Genomic DNA, 20,197 nt, shown 5'->3' with positions numbered 1-20,197 from the left:
TCACTCTTAGTCATTTGGAAAAATGCTTAATTAGTCTTAGTCAGTCTTAGTCATTTCTATCCTTGATAGTTTTAGTCGACGGAAACTCGGTGGGTTAGGTTAGGGTTTAGGGTTTTGGTGGGTTAGGTTAGGGTTTTGGTGGGTTAGGTTAGGGTTTTGGTGGGTTAGGTTAGGGTTTAGGGTTTTGGTGGGTTAGGTTAGGGTTTAGGGTTTTGGTGGGTTAGGTTAGGGTTTAGGGTTTTGGTGGGTTAGGTTAGGGTTTAGGGTTTTGGTGGGTTAGGTTAGGGTTTAGGGTTTTGGTGGGTTAGGTTAGGGTTTAGGGTTTTGGTGGGTTAGGTTAGGGTTTAGGGTTTTGGTGGGTTAGGTTAGGGTTTAGGGTTTTGGTGGGTTAGGTTAGGGTTTAGGGTTTTGGTGGGTTAGGTTAGGGTTTAGGGTTTTGGTGGGTTAGGTTAGGGTTTAGGGTTTTGGTGTCTCGTTGAATTATCTTCTTTTTATCTCCGTATTCTAGAAAGAGACGAGCAGCGCGCTGACGCACGCCGGAGCCCATCTGGACCTGTCCGCCTTCTCATCCTGGGAGGTAAGGGTTAACTCTGGGAGGTAAGGGGTTAAAATCGTTTCATATAAGTGTTGTGGTCCAAAAATAAACAAGCTGTCTCGGAGGTGTCTCTGTATCGTCTGCAACAGAAGCAGACTGTATCATATTAGGATACAGTCTGCTTCTAGCCAACATGTAACTCATTCAGAAGCAGTAACATTAGCGTTTTATCTCAGTCAGTTGATTCTTAATATCCATATGAGTGAAGCGGCCGGGGTGACATGTTTATTTTTCAAACACAGTTCCTTATATGGGGATTATAATGCAAATAAAAAGTACACCAACCTGTAGATTTGCGCCCTCTACCGATATTGACGTCGGACTTTGGTGCTCTATAGCATCTTTCCAGAACCGACTTCGTTCTGCCTGTAAAACAACACTATGAATCTAAGACCCTCCTAACCTCCTAACTCCTACAGTAACCTCCTAACTCGGACTCATTAAAACAACACTATGAATCTAAGACCCTCCTAACCTCCTAACTCCTAAACTCCTAACCTCCTAACTCGGACTCATTAAAACAACAGTATGGAGTTTAATACCTCCTATGTTTTCTCTCTTAACCCATTCTGACCTGAGATCAGATTCTAAAAATGTCTATTACATCCTGACAGTTTCATTATTAACCCATTCTGACCTGAGATCAGATTCTAAAAGTGTCTTCGATTTTTCAAAAATAGCAGACCTACAAGCTCGTATCGCGCCACTCGGTGGCGCGATATGAGCTTGTAGATCTGCTATTTTTCAATAGCTAAAGCATAACATGATGCCAACACCAAAATGGGTGCCCGGTCAGAATGGGTTAAAGGAAGTGGCCTCTAGGTGGCGCTAGAGTTTAATACCTCCTATGTTTTCTCTCTTAAAGGAACTGGCGTCTTTAGGTCTTGACAGACTGAAGTCTGCCCTGATGGCTCTGGGTCTGAAATGTGGAGGGTAACTATTACTTAACTTCACTTATACTGTGTGTTTGTACCTGTACTAATGTGTACTATATTGTGTATTATACATGTACTAATGTGTACTATATTGTGTATTATACATGTACTAATGTGTACTATATTGTGTACCTGTACTACTGTACCAATGTGTACTATATTGTGTACCTGTACTAATGTGTACTATATTGTGTACCTGTACTAATGTGTACTATATTGTGTACCTGTACCAATGTGTACTATATTGTGTACCTGTACTAATGTGTACTATATTGTGTACCTGTACTAATGTGTACTATATTGTGTACCTGTACTAATGTGTACATCCTTGTGTTTCAGAACTCTAGAGGAGAGAGCTCAGAGGCTGTTCAGCACTAAAGGAAAATCTCTAGAATCTCTGGATCCTTCTCTGTTCGCCAAGAACCCTAAATCTAAAGGCCCTAAGAAGTATGTACTCATCTTTAATGACATGAACCCTAAATCTAAAGACCCTAAGAAGTATGTACTCATCTTTAATGACATGAACCCTAAATCTAAAGGCCCTAAGAAGTATGTACTTATCTTTAATGACATGAACCCTAAATCTAAAGGCCCTAAGAAGTATGTACTTATCTTTAATTACATGAACCCTAAGACTATTTATCTTTAATTACATTTCTGCAGCGCAACAGTAAACCGTTTCCTGTCATGACATCATTCTTTAGGGACACTGTTAACTGTTTCCTGTCATGACATCATTCTTTAGGGACACTGAGCGCAACAAGGAAGTGGCTTTCCTGGAAGCTCAGGTTTACGAGTATGTGGAGATACTGGGGGTGAGTTACGCACGCACACACACACAACACACGCACGCACGCACACACCCTTCTCTATGACAGAGGTTTTCAAGCCTTTTCATGTCAAGGTCCATTATTTATTTATTCAGCATTACAACAACAACCTCACACTTAACACCAATAAGACCAAATAAAACACCAATAAGACCAAATAAATCATTGAAGACTTTAGGAAGTCCAAAGGTATCCCCACCCCCATTTCCATCCAGGTGTCATCCGTCGACATAGTTGATAACTTAAAATTCCTGGACATACACATCACATCACAGACACATTCACATGGTCACTCACCACCGAGTACAACCTTTATGACCTCTGAACTTTGACCTATAGGAGCAGAGACAGCTGACCCATGAGAACGTCCAGAGGAAACAGGCGCGGACGGGCGAGGAGAGAGAGGAGGAAGAGGAGGAGCAGATCAGTGAGAGTGAGAGTGAAGACGAAGATAACGAGATCATTTACAACCCCAAGAACCTCCCTCTGGGCTGGGACGGCAAGGTAAGAGCAGGGGGGCAGTCAGACAGATATTTAACCAGGGGGGCAGTCAGACAGATATTTAACCAGGGGGGCAGTCAGACAGATGTTTAACCAGGGGGGCAGTCAGACAGATATTTAACCAGGGGGGCAGTCAGACAGATATTTAACCAGGGGGGCAGTCAGACAGATATTTAACCAGGGGGGCAGTCAGACAGATGTTTAACCAGGGGGGCAGTCAGACAGATATTTAACCAGGGGGGCAGTCAGACAGATATTTAACCAGGGGGGCAGTCAGACAGATATTTAACCAGGGGGGCAGTCAGACAGATATTTAACCAGGGGGGCAGTCAGACAGATATTTAACCAGGGGGGCAGTCAGACAGATATTTAACCAGGGGGGCAGTCAGACAGATATTTAACCAGGGGGGCAGTCAGACAGATGTTTAACCAGGGGGGCAGTCAGACAGATATTTAACCAGGGGGGCAGTCAGACAGATATTTAACCAGGGGGGCAGTCAGACAGATGTTTAACCAGGGGGGCAGTCAGACAGATATTTAACCAGGGGGGCAGTCAGACAGATATCTAACCAGGGGGGCAGTCAGACAGATGTTTAACCAGGGGGGCAGTCAGACAGATATTTAACCAGGGGGGCAGTCAGACAGATATTTAACCAGGGGGGCAGTCAGACAGATATCTAACCAGGGGGGCAGTCAGACAGATGTTTAACCAGGGGGGCAGTCAGACAGATATTTAACCAGGGGGGCAGTCAGACAGATATCTAACCAGGGGGGCAGTCAGACAGATATTTTGTGAAGCCACCAAGGAAATCGGGACATCCTGAAAGTTCATATAATGGCCTGTTGTGGCGCTGTCTGTCATTGGGCCCAAAAAAACCCATAGCTCCATAGAGGTCCATGTATTTGGGCCCAACTTCACCTAGACTGTATTACCTTAATAAACATGGTCATGAATACTTTCTGCTTCCAGTCACTAGTTTAAAGTCTCATTTCTAATGTCATAATATTATTTTTGGAAAATTATGGTCCCATTTATTAAAAAAACTACCATAAAGTTGCGTATGTCCTGAGGGGCGTGGCTACCGTTACAGTCTATGATCGGGAGTCCCCTCCCACTCACAAACCAACGGAGAAGAAGGGGGGAAGTCCCGCCTCGTTGTCTGGGCCAGCCAATGGGCCAGCTGGGCCAAAACGGATCTAGAAAGATGGCGATTTACAATGGCTTCATTTTACGTCCATATCAGACCCGGCAAACGCTTTGTCCATATTGTTTTTACAGTCTATGGGTAAGAGTTAATAACCCCCCCCCCCCCCCCCCCCCCTCAAAAAAACAGGGTTGAGCTACCCAGTGATGTAAATAGGTTTTCAATCTAATGAGTCCCAGGATGCAGGGATGGTCTTTTAGAAATGAGTCCCAGGATGCAGGGATGGTCTTTTAGAAATGAGTCCCAGGATGCAGGGATGGTCTTTTAGAAATGAGTCCCAGGATGCAGGGATGGTCTTTTAGAAATGAGTCCCAGGATGCAGGGATGGTCTTTTAGAAATGAGTCCCAGGATGCAGGGATGGTCTTTTAGAAATGAGTCCCAGGATGCAGGGATGGTCTTTTAGAAATGAGTCCCAGGATGCAGGGATGGTCTTTTAGAAATGAGTCCCAGGATGCAGGGATGGTCTTTTAGAAATGAGTCCCAGGATGCAGGGATGGTCTTTTAGAAATGAGTCCCAGGATGCAGGGATGGTCTTTTAGAAATGAGTCCCAGGATGCAGGGATGGTCTTTTAGAAATGAGTCCCAGGATGCAGGGATGGTCTTTTAGAAATGAGTCCCAGGATGCAGGGATGGTCTTTTAGAAATGAGTCCCAGGATGCAGGGATGGTCTTTTAGAAATGAGTCCCAGGATGCAGGGATGGTCTTTTAGAAATGAGTCCCAGGATGCAGGGATGGTCTTTTAGAAATGAGTCCCAGGATGCAGGGATGGTCTTTTAGAAATGAGTCTCAGGGACATTTGGTGAGTCCCACTTCAGCAACGTTAAGAGTCACATTTTGTATTTTACAAATTGCAGCATTAAACGCTCATTTCATTTTTGATGGTTATAATGTGGTTATATTCATGTAGAAATGTATGAAAGAAGTCAACACAATTCCAAATCTGAAAACTTTTTGCAACAACAGTGCAAAGTATGCAAACAGAACATGGATGGTCTTTTAGAAATGAGTCCCAGGATGCAGGGATGGTCTTTTAGAAATGAGTCCCAGGATGCAGGGATGGTCTTTTAGAAATGAGTCCCAGGATGCAGGGATGGTCTTTTAGAAATGAGTCCCAGGATGCAGGGATGGTCTTTTAGAAATGAGTCCCAGGATGCAGGGATGGTCTTTTAGAAATGAGTCCCAGGATGCAGGGATGGTCTTTTAGAAATGAGTCCCAGGATGCAGGGATGGTCTTTTAGAAATGAGTCCCAGGATGCAGGGATGGTCTTTTAGAAATGAGTCCCAGGATGCAGGGATGGTCTTTTAGAAATGAGTCCCAGGATGCAGGGATGGTCTTTTAGAAATGAGTCCCAGGATGCAGGGATGGTCTTTTAGAAATGAGTCTCAGGGACATTTGGTGAGTCCCACTTCAGCGACGTTAAGAGTCACATTTTGTATTTTACAAATTGCAGCATTAAACGCTCATTTCATTTTTGATGGTTATAATGTGGTTATATTCATGTAGAAATGTATGAAAGAAGTCAACACAATTCCAAATCTGAAAACTTTAATATTTGCAAAGATTTTTTGCAACAACAGTGCAAAGTATGCAAACAGAACAACAGTGCAAAGTATGTAGAACAGTAAATATAATGGCACCAAAATAATGTAAAATAAGTTAATTACTTTGTGGTGCAATCAGTGAGCTAAAGTATGGTGCATTTATAATGCACTGCAGCACAGCTCAATTAACCCATTCTGACCGGGCACCCATTTTGGTGTCAGCATCATGTTATGCTTTAGCTATTTAAAAATAGCAGATCTACAAGCTCATATCGAGCTTGTAGGTCTGCTATTTTTGAAAAATCGAAGAGCGACTGACATTTTTAGAATCTGATCTCAGGTCAGAATGGGTTCATCAGACCAGTGTGTGTCAGGCGGAAACCTCGTATGAATCTGATCTCAGGTCAGAATGTGTTAATAATGAAACTGTCAGGAATGGATGTAATAGACATTTTTTTAATCTGATCTCAGGTCAGAATGGGTTAAAGTGACTCATTAGTCCAAAATAAATGGTTTGTTGACAGTGCATTTGGGACTCCATTGTTGGAAGAAGAAAAAGTCTCTGTAGCACTTGTTCTAGGTGTTATACTTCATTCTGTATCCTTCCATTATAATAACCTTGAGATGAAGTAGCACAGGTTATGGAGTTAGGCTGTGCACAGGCTGTGGGCAGCAGCAAAGGTAGATGTAGGAGCAGAAGATACTGTATGAAGAAAGAAATTATTATAAATAAAGATAGCAAAATAAACTAGAAAACAAATGCTCTACATATTTCATATTTTGGCTATATGTGAAATAACTGGCAGTTTTAATGGTTAATACAACTTTACATTGTTTTCATTACACAGTGACATACCCGGAGTAGAGGCAGCAGGTTTAGAAAATAGGGTTGCTGATATTTTCTGCTGTCCTGCAGTTGGCTTTGGCAATTTATTTGGTGGCATTTTAATGTGTGGTGGCAGTGGCACCACAACACACGCGCAACAGAAACGCAACAATATCGGCGTGTGTTATTCAATGTGTGTTTCCCATTGAACCGGGTCTGCTTGTCACGCTAAAACATGTTCCCCTAAATATTTCTGTCGGAGGCAGCGCGGTTTAGTTGAGAGAGTTGCGACATCTCCGTTCACTGCTTATCCGTGGGGCTGCGTGCGTCACTGATCACTCCATTGTCCTCACTCTGTCTCTAAACAGCTCTAGTCTAGAGGCTGTCCTCACTCTGTCTCTAAACAGCTCTAGTCTAGAGGCTGTCCTCACTCTGTCTCTAAACAGCTCTAGTCTAGAGGCTGTCCTCACTCTGTCTCTAAACAGCTCTAGTCTAGAGGCTGTCCTCACTCTGTCTCTAAACAGCTCTAGTCTAGAGGCTGTCCTCACTGTCTCTAAACAGCTCTAGTCTAGAGGCTGTCCTCACTCTGTCTCTAAACAGCTCTAGTCTAGAGGCTGTCCTCACTCTGTCTCTAAACAGCTCTAGTCTAGAGGCTGTCCTCACTCTGTCTCTAAACAGCTCTAGTCTAGAGGCTGTCCTCACTCTGTCTCTAAACAGCTCTAGTCTAGAGGCTGTCCTCTCTGTCTCTAAACAGCTCTAGTCTAGAGGCTGTCCTCACTCTGTCTCTAAACAGCTCTAGTCTAGAGGCTGTCCTCACTCTGTCTCTAAACAGCTCTAGTCTAGACGCTGCGCTCCGCGGTCAGAGCTGAGCAACATGGCGGCGCACAGCACGCTGTGTTGACAGTGTTGTTCAACAACGATTCCTACGTGGATTTTATTTTTTATAACGTAGGATGAGGTCGGATGCGGGCATGCAAAATGATCGTGTCCGTAGATTATTGTTTTACCGCATTCTTTTTCCCGCAAATTTCTTTTTCACGTGTATTATTATTACTGTGTATGCTGAGTACAGTAGTGCATCCCATGGACGCACAGGTTGTTGTGGTAATGGGTCCCAAAACTTTAAAGTGCGCTTTGGGACGCAAAACGCACCCTAGTTACTAGGGGTGCAACGGTTCAGTTAGACCACGGTTCGGTTCGAACCTCTGTATGGGGGCCACGGTTTCGGTTCGGTTTCGGTACAGTAAAAAAAATTACACCCGTGTGAAGTGACCCCCAGGAACGCGCCCAGGGGGCCGGGCCGGTTCCGGCGAGACGCCCCGTGTCCAAAACGGTTGAGAAATGACAGAGTTACCGTGTGCCGGTCCCTCTACTGTACCCTCTACTGTACTGTACTGTACTGTACTGTCACTGTACTGGCACACACAAAATCATCATCATATACAGTTAATAATGTGCGTGTGTGTTTGTGTGTGTCGTTAGGTGGTGAAAAACAACCATGCTGTTTTCATGCTCATAGCCAGCCAGCCAGTCAGGCAGTGGCTTGCACCACTCAAAAAAGTTTATTTATAGCATTTTCTTTTCTTCTTTCTTTTTTTAGCATATATTATTTTATTAGGCATTTCTGCCTTTTCATTATTTTAAAGGGGAAAAAAACCCTTATATTGCTATTTTAATGTGCCTCATCATTATTTTCAAGGGGAATAAAATGCACCTACAGTGATGTAACTAGGGTGCGTTTTGCGTCCCAAAACGCACTTTATAGTTTTGGGATGCATTACACCATCAACCTCGGCGTCCATGGGATGCACTACTGTACTCTGACCAGCGCGGCCCACAGCAGTTCATTTTACCGTTTTTCCTCTGCACAATTTTCCAGTCATTACGGTAACCTTCCCCAAACGTCTCGCTCAGACTTGTATTGTCTGTATTGTAGTTGTGTTGCCATTTGCCATGGTTTGATTATTTTGCCTCCTCCCTCCTCCTCCGCTCCATGCACGCATGCACGCACTGACAGCCCTCACTCACTGACACTCGGCCCGGCTGGCGCGGTGATTCAGGATTATTATCACACAGAGCCCGTGTGTTAAGACCAACGTGACTTGTCTTCATGGATATAAACCCACGAAACAACACCACGCAACAGCATAGACTGCAGGACTCCTCCACCATTTACCACGCTATCGTCTGCTACGTTAGTTGACAGAGTAAATTGTCCGTATTAGCCGTGGCCAATATTGCTAGCCAAATGCTAGTAGCCAAGCATTCAGAGCGCGCTCACTCTACACCACGCGTCGCTCGCTTAATAATCATTCATTTCTGTATCAATGCGGACATAACGTGGTAAATGTTGACACACAATTGTACAAAATGCTTTTTACACTTGACTTATCTCCAGAGTCCTCAGTCCTGCAGCCCCACCATGCCATAGGCTATGCCAGTCTAGCCTTAACATCTACATTTATGTTATTCAATATATTACTTTAGCACAAAATATAGGCTTTTCTAAACCAAGCCCTCATTCAAAAGTTATGTAAGTGAGTAAAAATAAATGTTATTTATAAAGCACCTTTCAAAACAAAGTTAGAAGGTGCTGAACAATTTGCACAGTATAAACAATAGAAGAAATTTTAAAACAAGGAACATATCACAGTTGTGACAATATCGGAACAAAAACAAACAAGGCAGAACAGAAACATAGGGCTATACAAATGAATGTAGGCTGTCTGTCATTGTATTTTCTGTGAATTAACTCACAGTTTAATCCAGTGATCCTCAGCCATTTGATAGGGGATTCACACTATGGTCCCGGGTGCGCACTCGGGACCACTTGGCAGAATGTGAATGATGCGTACCGTTCCCGGGAGCGGATCGCCCAACCGTCCCCGGGACCGCATGGGGGGTGGGTCTCTGGACCGTTGAAGTGTATTCAGATACGGATCGTTCCAATGTGAATGCATGTGTACCTAAAGAAGGAAGTGGACTGTTTTTTTTAAAGAACGTGACATTATCTCTAGTCGACGAGCCAAAGCGTCAACAAAAAAAAAACACAGCCGCTGCACGATGCGTAACACCAGCGCATTTCTCAACGCTGCCCTTCTCCTGTTGAATCTGCTTATACGCGCAGCACCGCGCTGATCTTATTCTGCGGACTACACGTGGCTCTTGGGCTTTGCTTGGCACAGTTTCCAAAGTAAAACAAAATAATAATAATGCTAAAGTAGAATCCATAGCAAACTATAATACACTGGAGCACAGAACTGACTGACACAGTGAACAGCAGGCAGGCTGACAGTGAAGTAGTATAACGGCAAAAAGCCAAAGAGGCAATGCAATTCAGTGTGTCTGGATTTATTTGAGACAATGTCGCACAGTTGATGGTCAGTGTCCGTGCGCGCCAGCCATCAAACAAACCGCCGTCTGGAGGATTAAAGTGTGTTATGCAAGTGTACCCGGGTGCGCTGTTGAATCTCGGGCAATGTGAATCATGGCCATCGGGGACCAGGCAACCGTATTCGGAAATGGTTCCAATGAAACGGATTCAGTCCGTCTCAGTGTGAATCCCCTATTAATTTCAAGGACCCCCAAATTAAATGTATATGAATTGGCCTATGGGTGACAGGGTCCTATAGGCCTTTTCATTGTGATTTTCATCTCTGCACTGGGACCCCATGTTACAGACATGTTTACAATATTTTACAACAGTAGCTACTTATATTTTGTTATTTAAAGCTGTGATTATTTATTTAAGAAGCACTATTCTGAACCAATGTTCGCCTTTAAATAAAAAAAAATGTAATCATCCTTAACCTTTAATCGATGGCCTTCATGCCCTGGCACTTGGCCTTGTAAGCCCTCAAAAAGCTGACCACACTAAAGACCAAGTGGCTCCCCCCCACCCCGCAAACCCCCACACGGAGTTGCACCACTGATTCTTCTTGGGACTCATAAGATGTTTTTGGGACTCATTTGAATGACCACCTGTGCATCCCGGGACCCATTACATTGAAAACCTATTTACATCACTGCACCTATGCGCTCACACGAGGCAGTAAGCAGTGAGCACATGCAGGGAAGAGGAGAGGAGAGTGCCTCCGGGGAGGGGAGTGATTCACACAGTGAATGCGTCGTGTCGCACAGACAAATACAAAAGTTTACAATAAGTCTACATGAGGATTTAAGGATATTATGCTTATATTATTAGAAGAAGGGCTTCTATCTACAGTCATGGATTGGACATGGAGTATTTTGTTGGGATTTTTCTGACTGAATTAATGTCCTGCTGCGGGTTGTTTTTGCTCTCACTCTCCCTCTTAATTAGCACTCAAACAGAGTGCAGATGCAGAATCAGATCTGAACAAACTCAGACCGCGCTTAGAAGCCTGTTGGCGCGAGGTTACTCCGCTGTGTGTGTCTCTGTGTATGACGATCAATAATTATTCCAAGAACGACGTTAAAAGACGAGGGCTGGATTGATTCTCCTCATCATGCCGTCTCTCTGTGTGTGTGTGTGTGTGTGTGTGTGTGGGGGGGGGGGGGACAGAGTGCTACACTTCTGTGACCGAAAGAGTGCTAGACTTCTAAGTAGGACGGTGTGTGACCGAGAAATACATTCTTCGCAGCTGTAAGAAATGAATTAATGCAAACCGAAATAGCGCGGTTCATTAGAGCGCATCGAACCGTGTATGCTGTACCGAACGGTTCGGTTTTAAACCGAAAACTGTTGCACCCCTACTAGTTACATCACTGGCTACCCGCCCCTCTAGACCAGAAAGCACGCTGTCTGGGCCAGGCTACCCGCCCCTCTAGACCAGAAAGCACGCTGTCTGGGCCAGGCTACCCGCCCCTCTAGACCAGAAAGCACGCTGTCTGGGCCAGGCTACCCGCCCCTCTAGACCAGAAAGCACGCTGTCTGGGCCAGGCTACCCGCCCCTCTAGACCAGAAAGCACGCTGGCTGGGCCAGGCTACCCGCCCCTCTAGACCAGAAAGCACGCTGTCTGGGCCAGGCTACCCGCCCCTCTAGACCAGAAAGCATGCTGTCTGGGCCAGGCTACCCGCCCCTCTAGACCAGAAAGCACGCTGGCTGGGCCAGGCTACCCGCCCCTCTAGACCAGAAAGCACGCTGTCTGGGCCAGGCTACCTGCCCCTCTAGACCAGAAAGCACGCTGTCTGGGCCAGGTTCATTAACTGTTAACTCTTTCCTGTCTGTTTCCAGCCCATTCCGTACTGGCTGTATAAACTACATGGTCTGAACATCAACTACAACTGTGAGATCTGTGGAAACTACACGTACCGAGGACCCAAGGCCTTCCAGAGACACTTTGCAGTACGTCTTTATTATGCCCGTTTATAATCATAATCATATAATAATAATTACTGATGGTGTTACACTGACATTGGTTTCCGTGTGGTTGTGTGACTTTGGAGGGTGTCACACTGCCATATGTTTCTCTATAGTTCTGTGTGACTGTTACACTGAAATATGTTTCTCTATAGTTCTGTGTGACTGTTACACTGACATATGTTTCTCTATAGTTCTGTGTGACTGTTACACTGAAATATGTTTCTCTATAGTTCTGTGTGACTGTCACACTGAAATATGTTTCTCTATAGTTCTGTGTGACTGTTACACTGAAATATGTTTCTCTATAGTTCTGTGTGACTGTCACACTGAAATATGTTTCTCTATAGTTCTGTGTGACTGTTACACTGAAATATGTTTCTCTATAGTTCTGTGTGACTGTTACACTGAAATATGTTTCTCTATAGTTCTGTGTGACTGTTACACTGCCATATGTTTCTCTATAGTTGTGTGTGACTGTTACACTGCCATATGTTTCTCTATAGTTCTGTGTGACTGTTACACTGCCATATGTTTCTCTATAGTTGTGTGTGACTGTTACACTGCCATATGTTTCTCTATAGTTCTGTGTGACTGTTACACTGCCATATGTTTCTGTGGTGTTCTGTGTAATGATAATAATGATGTAATTCTCCGTGTCACCAGGAGTGGCGCCATGCCCACGGCATGCGCTGCCTGGGCATTCCCAACACCGCCCACTTCGCCAACGTCACGCAGATCGAGGACGCCGTTTCTCGTAAGTATTTTAATCACATAAAACACATAAAATCAGTACATCCGTCTTATAAAACATCACTTATAAAACATCACTTATAAAACATCACTTATAAAACATCACTTATAAAACATCACTTATAAAACATCACTTATAAAACATCACTTATAAAACATCACTTATAAAACATCACTTATAAGACATCACTTATAAAACATCAGTACATCAGACATTTAGCCTCTCAGACCCATCTGAGCCACGGACCACCATCTGATGACATTTAGCCTCTCAGACCCATCTGAGCCACGGACCACCATCTGATGACATTTAGCCTCTCAGACCCATCTGAGCCACGGACCACCATCTGATGACATTTAGCCTCTCAGACTCATCTGAGCCACGGACCACCATCTGATGACATTTAGCCTCTCAGACCCATCTGAGCCACGGACCACCATCTGATGACATTTAGCCTCTCAGACCCATCTGAGCCACGGAACCACCATCTGATGACATTTAGCCTCTCAGACCCATCTGAGCCACGGAACCACCATTTGATGACATTTAGCCTCTCAGACCCATCTGAGCCACGGACCACCATCTGATGACATTTAGCCTCTCAGACCCATCTGAGCCACGGACCACCATCTGATGACATTTAGCCTCTCAGACCCATCTGAGCCACGGACCACCATCTGATGACATTTAGCCTCTCAGACCCATCTGAGCCACGGACCACCATCTGATGACATTTAGCCTCTCAGACCCATCTGAGCCACAGAACCACCATCTGATGACATTTAGCCTCTCAGACCCATCTGAGCCACGGACCACCATGTGATTTCAATTCAAATATTAGCCAAAATAGCTGATCTACAAGCTCAAAATGTGTCTCACTGCGATGCGTTTCGAGCTTGTAGATCCTCTATTTTTGCTACGACAGTAATATGCAATGTGGCCCTCTGGAGTGAGTGTGGACATTTTGTGGCCCTCTCCATCGCCAAAGTGGCCCACCCCTGACTTAGAATATTTTGTTATCGTTGGATAAGATAGAGATAACATGGTGTTGGTACCATTAGGAGAGATAAAATGTTGTTGGTACCATTATGAGAGATAACATGATGTTGGTACCATTAGGAGAGATAACATGATGTTGGTACCATTAGGAGAGATAACATGATGTTGGTACCATTAGGAGAGATAACATGGTGTTGGTACCATTAGGAGAGATAACATGATGTTGGTACCATTAGGAGAGATAACATGATGTTGGTACCATTAGGAGAGATAACATGGTGTTGGTACCATTAGGAGAGATAACATGATGTTGGTACCATTAGGAGAGATAACATGATGTTGGTACCATTAGGAGAGATAACATGATGTTGGTACCATTATAGGAGAGATAACATGATGTTGGTACCATTAGGAGAGATAACATGGTGTTGGTACCATTAGGAGAGATAACATGGTGTTGGTACCATTAGGAGAGATAACATGATGTTGGTACCATTAGGAGAGATAACATGATGTTGGTACCATTAGGAGAGATAACATGATGTTGGTACCATTAGGAGATAACAGGCAAACGTTGATCAAAATAACAATTCTTCTACATTCTCTAGTTTTTTGTGTTTGTAATAATTCTGTTGATTTTACTGTTTTGTTTCAGTTTGGGCTAAACTGAAGTCTCAGAAGGCATCAGAGAGATGGCAGCCTGACACCGAGGTAATATTAATAGATTATAGATTAAAATAGATTATTAATCAGAGAGATGGCAGCCTGACACAGAGGTAATATTAATTATTAACGTTAGCAGACTGACCACGTACTCGTTGAAGTTTTCTGCCAGAACTTTAAAATGAATACAATCGATATAGTCCCCAAAACGTCTCTGGCGAATTAGCGACGCGATGCGAATAAGCGATCCGAAAAAATGCGAAATATTTGCCCGGCGAATTTAGTCGCGTCTGTACACACATAAATGCGACGCTTATTGTGCGATTATATTCGCCACCCTTCCACTCCAGTCTCCTCCTCCTCTCCTCCTCCACTCCACTCCTCTTCTCCTGCGGTCTCCTCCTCCTCTCCTCCTCTCCACTCCTCTTCTCCTGCGTTATGTCATAATTGGTATCCTTTCTTTCATACCCTGAAGAGAAGGCACTCAGGTGCCGAAACGTTGGTCTTTTTTTTGTATCGTGATTCGTGACTACGAGCTGTGCAACCTCTCCTTCCTTTACAAGTTTGTCTCCCGTCCCGTGGTCAGCACATCCTCCATATCGGTTTAGTTTAGGTTAGTCTTCTTTTTTTAGTTTAGTTTAGTTTATTTGATCATCTTCAGTTACAAAACAGCTTAGTTCTTAACACACGGTTACATAACAAAAAGGAACTGGAGGTGATCAAAAGGAATAGGCTGAAACTGAAAGCTGTTAACCCATTCTGACCGGGCACCCATTTTGGTGTTGGCATCATGTTATGCTTTAGCTATTGAAAAATAGCAGATCTACAAGCTCGTATCGCGCCACCGAGTGGCGCGATACGAGCTTGTAGGTCTGCTATTTTTGAAAACAAAAACTGTCAGGATGTAATAGACATTTTTAGAATCTGATCTCAGGTCAGAATGGGTTAAATGCCTATCCTACAAACATCAAAATTCAATTTACAATAAACAATCCAAACAATTTAATACCACCATCAAGGTGGTTCACACCAAATGGCGAGAGCCAACCCGATATAGTGGCAGCGGTGGCCGAGTGGATTGCGGAGCGGGCTAGATACCGGAAGGTCGCCAGTTCGAATCAGCGGTCCGACACGTTAAAAATTACCACCGTTGAAGTGCCCTTGGACAAGGCATTGAACCACTACCATGAAATGCTCCATGTGGGCCTGGCTGTAAACAAGTATCTGATGCTTAGTCCAGTTACCCTTGGTAAACTTGATTTACCAGAACGCATTTCTTCTTCTTCTTCTTCTTCTTCATACTCCACCCCACCCCCGTGTCACCATAGAGATCCACCAGGATCTCTATGGTGGATCACTATCATTATTTATAAGTGGATCCCTATAAATTAAATACCAATCATTTTCATAGGTCAAATATGTTACATCATATATACTATATATTACATACCACATATTATATTCTATAATATATATCACATATACAAATCATTCTACGATGCACTGTATTTAGCCAAAAGGATATGCTTAAATAGTATCTTGAATCGAGAGCGTGCGCTAATTAATACCTCTTTTGTTTGTATTGGTATATCCTACTATCCTTTCCACCACTTCTTGTCTTCTTCACTGCCGTGATGTGGAGTCCAGAGTCGATAAAATAAAATTATAAATGGGCCGATTTGAATTAACCCATTTTAGACGGGAACCCCTTTTGGTGTTAGCATTACGTCATGCTTGGCGCGCTATGAGCTTGTAGGTCTGCTATTTTTTTTAAATCGAAGAGCGACTGACATAGAAGACATTTTTAGAATCTGATCTCAGGTCAGAATGGAAAACTGTCAGGATGTAGAAGACATTTTTTAGAATCTGATCTCAGGTCAGAATGGAAAACTGTCAGGATGTAGAAGACATTTTTTAGAATCTGATCTCAGGTCAGAATGAAAACTGTCAGGATGTAGAAGACATTTTTTTTAATCTGATCTCAGGTCATGGGTTAATACCTCTTTTGTTTGTATTGGTATCCAGAGTCCTTTGGGATCGACGGCCGGTCGGCTGCTCACACGTGCAGTCGATAAAATAAAATGATAAATAGGGTGATGTCAGCCGATTAGAATTAAACCCTACAGCCTACATACAGACCAAAGTTTGATCTGAATTAAACCCTACAGCCTACATACAGACCAAAGTTTGATCTGAATTAAACCCTACAGCCTACATACAGACCAAAGTTTGATCTGAATGAAACCCTACAGCCTACATACAGACCAAAGTTTGATCTGAATTAAACCCCACAGCCTACATACAGACCAAAGTTTGATCTGAATTAAACCCTACAGCCTACATACAGACCAAAGTTTGATCTGAATTAAACCCCACAGCCTACATACAGACCAAAGTTTGATCTGAATTAAACCCCACAGCCTACATACAGACCAAAGTTTGATCTGAATTAAACCCCACAGCCTACATACAGACCAAAGTTTGATCTGAATTAAACCCCACAGCCTACATACAGACCAAAGTTTGATCTGAATTAAACCCTACAGCCTACATACAGACCAAAGTTTGATCTGAATTAAACCCTACAGCCTACATACAGACCAAAGTTTGATCTGAATTAAACCCCACAGCCTACATACAGACCAAAGTTTGATCTGAATTAAACCCTACAGCCTACATACAGACCAAAGTTTGATCTGAATTAAACCCTACAGCCTACATACAGACCAAAGTTTGATCTGAATTAAACCCTACAGCCTACATACAGACCAAAGTTTGATTTGAATTAAACCCTACAGCCTACATACAGACCAAAGTTTGATCTGAATTAAACCCCACAGCCTACATACAGACCAAAGTTTGATCTGAATTAAACCCCACAGCCTACATACAGACCAAAGTTTGATCTGAATTAAACCCCACAGCCTACATACAGACCAAAGTTTGATCTGAATTAAACCCTACAGCCTACATACAGACCAAAGTTTGATCTGAATTAAACCCCACAGCCTACATACAGACCAAAGTTTGATCTGAATTAAACCCTACAGCCTACATACAGACCAAAGTTTGATCTGAATTAAACCCTACAGCCTACATACAGACCAAAGTTTGATCTGAATGAAACCCTACAGCCTACATACAGACCAAAGTTTGATCTGAATTAAACCCTACAGCCTACATACAGACCAAAGTTTGATCTGAATTAAACCCCACAGCCTACATACAGACCAAAGTTTGATCTGAATTAAACCCTACAGCCTACATACAGACCAAAGTTTGATCTGAATTAAACCCTACAGCCTACATACAGACCAAAGTTTGATCTGAATTAAACCCCACAGCCTACATACAGACCAAAGTTTGATCTGAATGAAACCCCACAGCCTACATACAGACCAAAGTTTGATCTGAATTAAACCCTACAGCCTACATACAGACCAAAGTTTGATTAGAATGAAACCCTACAGCCTACATACAGACCAAAGTTTGATCTGAATTAAACCCTACAGCCTACATACAGACCAAAGTTTGATCTGAATGAAACCCCACAGCCTACATACAGACCAAAGTTTGATCTGAATTAAACCCTACAGCCTACATACAGACCAAAGTTTGATTAGAATGAAACCCTACAGCCTACATACAGACCAAAGTTTGATCTGAATTAAACCCTACAGCCTACATACAGACCAAAGTTTGATCTGAATGAAACCCTACAGCCTACATACAGACCAAAGTTTGATCTGAATTAAACCCTACAGCCTACATACAGACCAAAGTTTGATCTGAATTAAACCCTACAGCCTACATACAGACCAAAGTTTGATCTGAATTAAACCCTACAGCCTACATACAGACCAAAGTTTGATCTGAATTAAACCCTACAGCCTACATACAGACCAAAGTTTGATCTGAATTAAACCCTACAGCCTACATACAGACCAAGGTTTGATCTGAATTAAACCCCACAGCCTACATACAGACCAAAGTTTGATCTGAATTAAACCCTACAGCCTACATACAGACCAAAGTTTGATCTGAATTAAACCCTACAGCCTACATACAGACCAAAGTTTGATCTGAATTAAACCCTACAGCCTACATACAGACCAAAGTTTGATCTGAATTAAACCCCACAGCCTACATACAGACCAAAGTTTGATCTGAATTAAACCCTACAGCCTACATACAGACCAAAGTTTGATCTGAATTAAACCCTACAGCCTACATACAGACCAAAGTTTGATCTGAATTAAACCCTACAGCCTACATACAGACCAAAGTTTGATCTGAATTAAACCCTACAGCCTACATACAGACCAAAGTTTGATCTGAATGAAACCCTACAGCCTACATACAGACCAAAGTTTGATCTGAATTAAACCCCACAGCCTACATACAGACCAAAGTTTGATCTGAATTAAACCCCACAGCCTACATACAGACCAAAGTTTGATCTGAATGAAACCCTACAGCCTACATACAGACCAGAGTTTGGCGGAGCCCGTTGCTCACTGCTGTTGGCACACCCATGTGCCATGAACACACACACACACACACACACAGTTTGGGCTGCATTCTGATTGGTCAGAGGTGTTGCAGTTCGCCTGCGAATGTCTGCAAAATTCGACACCAGAGTGAACAAATAAAGAGCGAAAACTGTCGCATTTTCGCACATTCGGTGGCGCGCTATGAACTTGTAGATGATCTGCTATTTTTCAATAGCTAAAGCATAACATAATGCTAACACCAAAAGGGTTTCCCGCCCAAAATGGCTTGAACTGCATCTGATGTATTCACCTGAATTTTATTTAATTTAAAATGCATTTGTGTGCTCGTGCTCTGGACAAGTGAATGGAAATGTACTTCTGAAGGGCCTCAAAAAGTGAACAAGCCAAGAATAATACTAATGTATGTAATGTGCTGTGTCTCCACTAGGAGGAGTATGAAGACTCCATTGGAAACGTTGTGAACAAGAAGACCTATGAAGATCTGAAGAGACAAGGCCTTTTGTAGATCTGTGCTTTATGATGATCTGAACAGACAAGGCCTTGTGTAGATCTGTGATTTATGATGATCTGAACAGACAAGGCCTTGTGTAGATCACTGGGTCTCAACCTGTTGATCTGGGTCAACTAATTGGCTAAAACATAAAGGTCGACTTCAACCAATCTTCATATAATTGATCCTCACTAATGCTCATGATAATACAGTACCATTTCATTAATTAGTGAAGACCAATTATCTGAAGATAAGATATAATGTAATATTATAATGAGCGTAGTGAGGACCAAAAAGGCCTTTCTCTCCCATTGTCTTTACTCGACAGAGAGATCTCTAATGGTGAGTCTGGTGGCATCGATGATTAAAACAACAGATCTCTAATGATGAGTTCTGGTGAGTCTGGTGACAGTGATGATTAAAACAACAGAAGATGTTCCACTGATGTAAATATTAGACAAGCTGTTTGTTCTGTAAAGATGTCACTTAAAACGTTTATTCATTCATTCATGTTTAGTTTTTATTTCCCTTTTTATTTGTCAGTGAATGATGGCATCTCAACCTGCTTGTTTTTGATATATTTGGTAAAATGTGTCTTTCATTGATTTATGATTATAATAAAACCAGGAATACTTTTTGTCAAGCTTTCATTTTGTCATTTAGTCCTGCTGTTATCAGGGTTGGATTTAATTTAGTCCTGCTGTTATCAGGGTTGGATTTAATTTAGTCCTGCTGTTATCAGGGTTGGATTTAATTTAGTCTTGCTGTTATCAGGGTTGGATTTAATTTAGTCCTGTTATCAGGGTTGGATTTAATTTAGTCCTGCTGTTATCAGGGTTGGATTTAATTTAGTCCTGTTATCAGGGTTGGATTTAATTTAGTCCTGTTATCAGGGTTGGATTTAATTTACTCCTGCTGTTATCAGGGTTGGATTTAATTTAGTCATTTAGTCCTGTTATCAGGGTTGGATTTAATTTAGTCCTGCTGTTATCAGGGTTGG

The 20,197-nt window shown here is 42.8% G+C and overlaps 1 protein-coding gene across 1 annotated transcript in view; it reads left to right on the top strand.

The window, feature by feature from the left end:
- The window catches only part of sf3a3 (splicing factor 3a, subunit 3), a 28,350-nt gene extending 8,505 nt beyond the window's left edge, over positions 1-19,845 (top strand). The window contains exons 9-17 of the mRNA XM_083775018.1: positions 509-577; positions 1,461-1,528; positions 1,870-1,977; positions 2,276-2,345; positions 2,700-2,864; positions 11,652-11,762; positions 12,444-12,534; positions 14,186-14,241; positions 19,135-19,845. Coding sequence (XP_083631144.1) covers positions 509-577; positions 1,461-1,528; positions 1,870-1,977; positions 2,276-2,345; positions 2,700-2,864; positions 11,652-11,762; positions 12,444-12,534; positions 14,186-14,241; positions 19,135-19,212 — 816 coding nt within the window. The 3' untranslated portion in view covers positions 19,213-19,845. The remainder of the gene's footprint in view (positions 1-508; positions 578-1,460; positions 1,529-1,869; positions 1,978-2,275; positions 2,346-2,699; positions 2,865-11,651; positions 11,763-12,443; positions 12,535-14,185; positions 14,242-19,134) is intronic.
- Positions 19,846-20,197: the final 352 nt, after the last annotated feature.

The sequence above is a fragment of the Protomyctophum parallelum genome, assembly GCF_964188405.1.
Source record: "Protomyctophum parallelum genome assembly, chromosome: 1".
In the NCBI taxonomy this organism is placed as follows: domain Eukaryota; kingdom Metazoa; phylum Chordata; class Actinopteri; order Myctophiformes; family Myctophidae; genus Protomyctophum; species Protomyctophum parallelum.
Note: the sequence above shows the minus strand (reverse complement) of the source record. Positions and strands in the feature narration are given on the sequence as shown.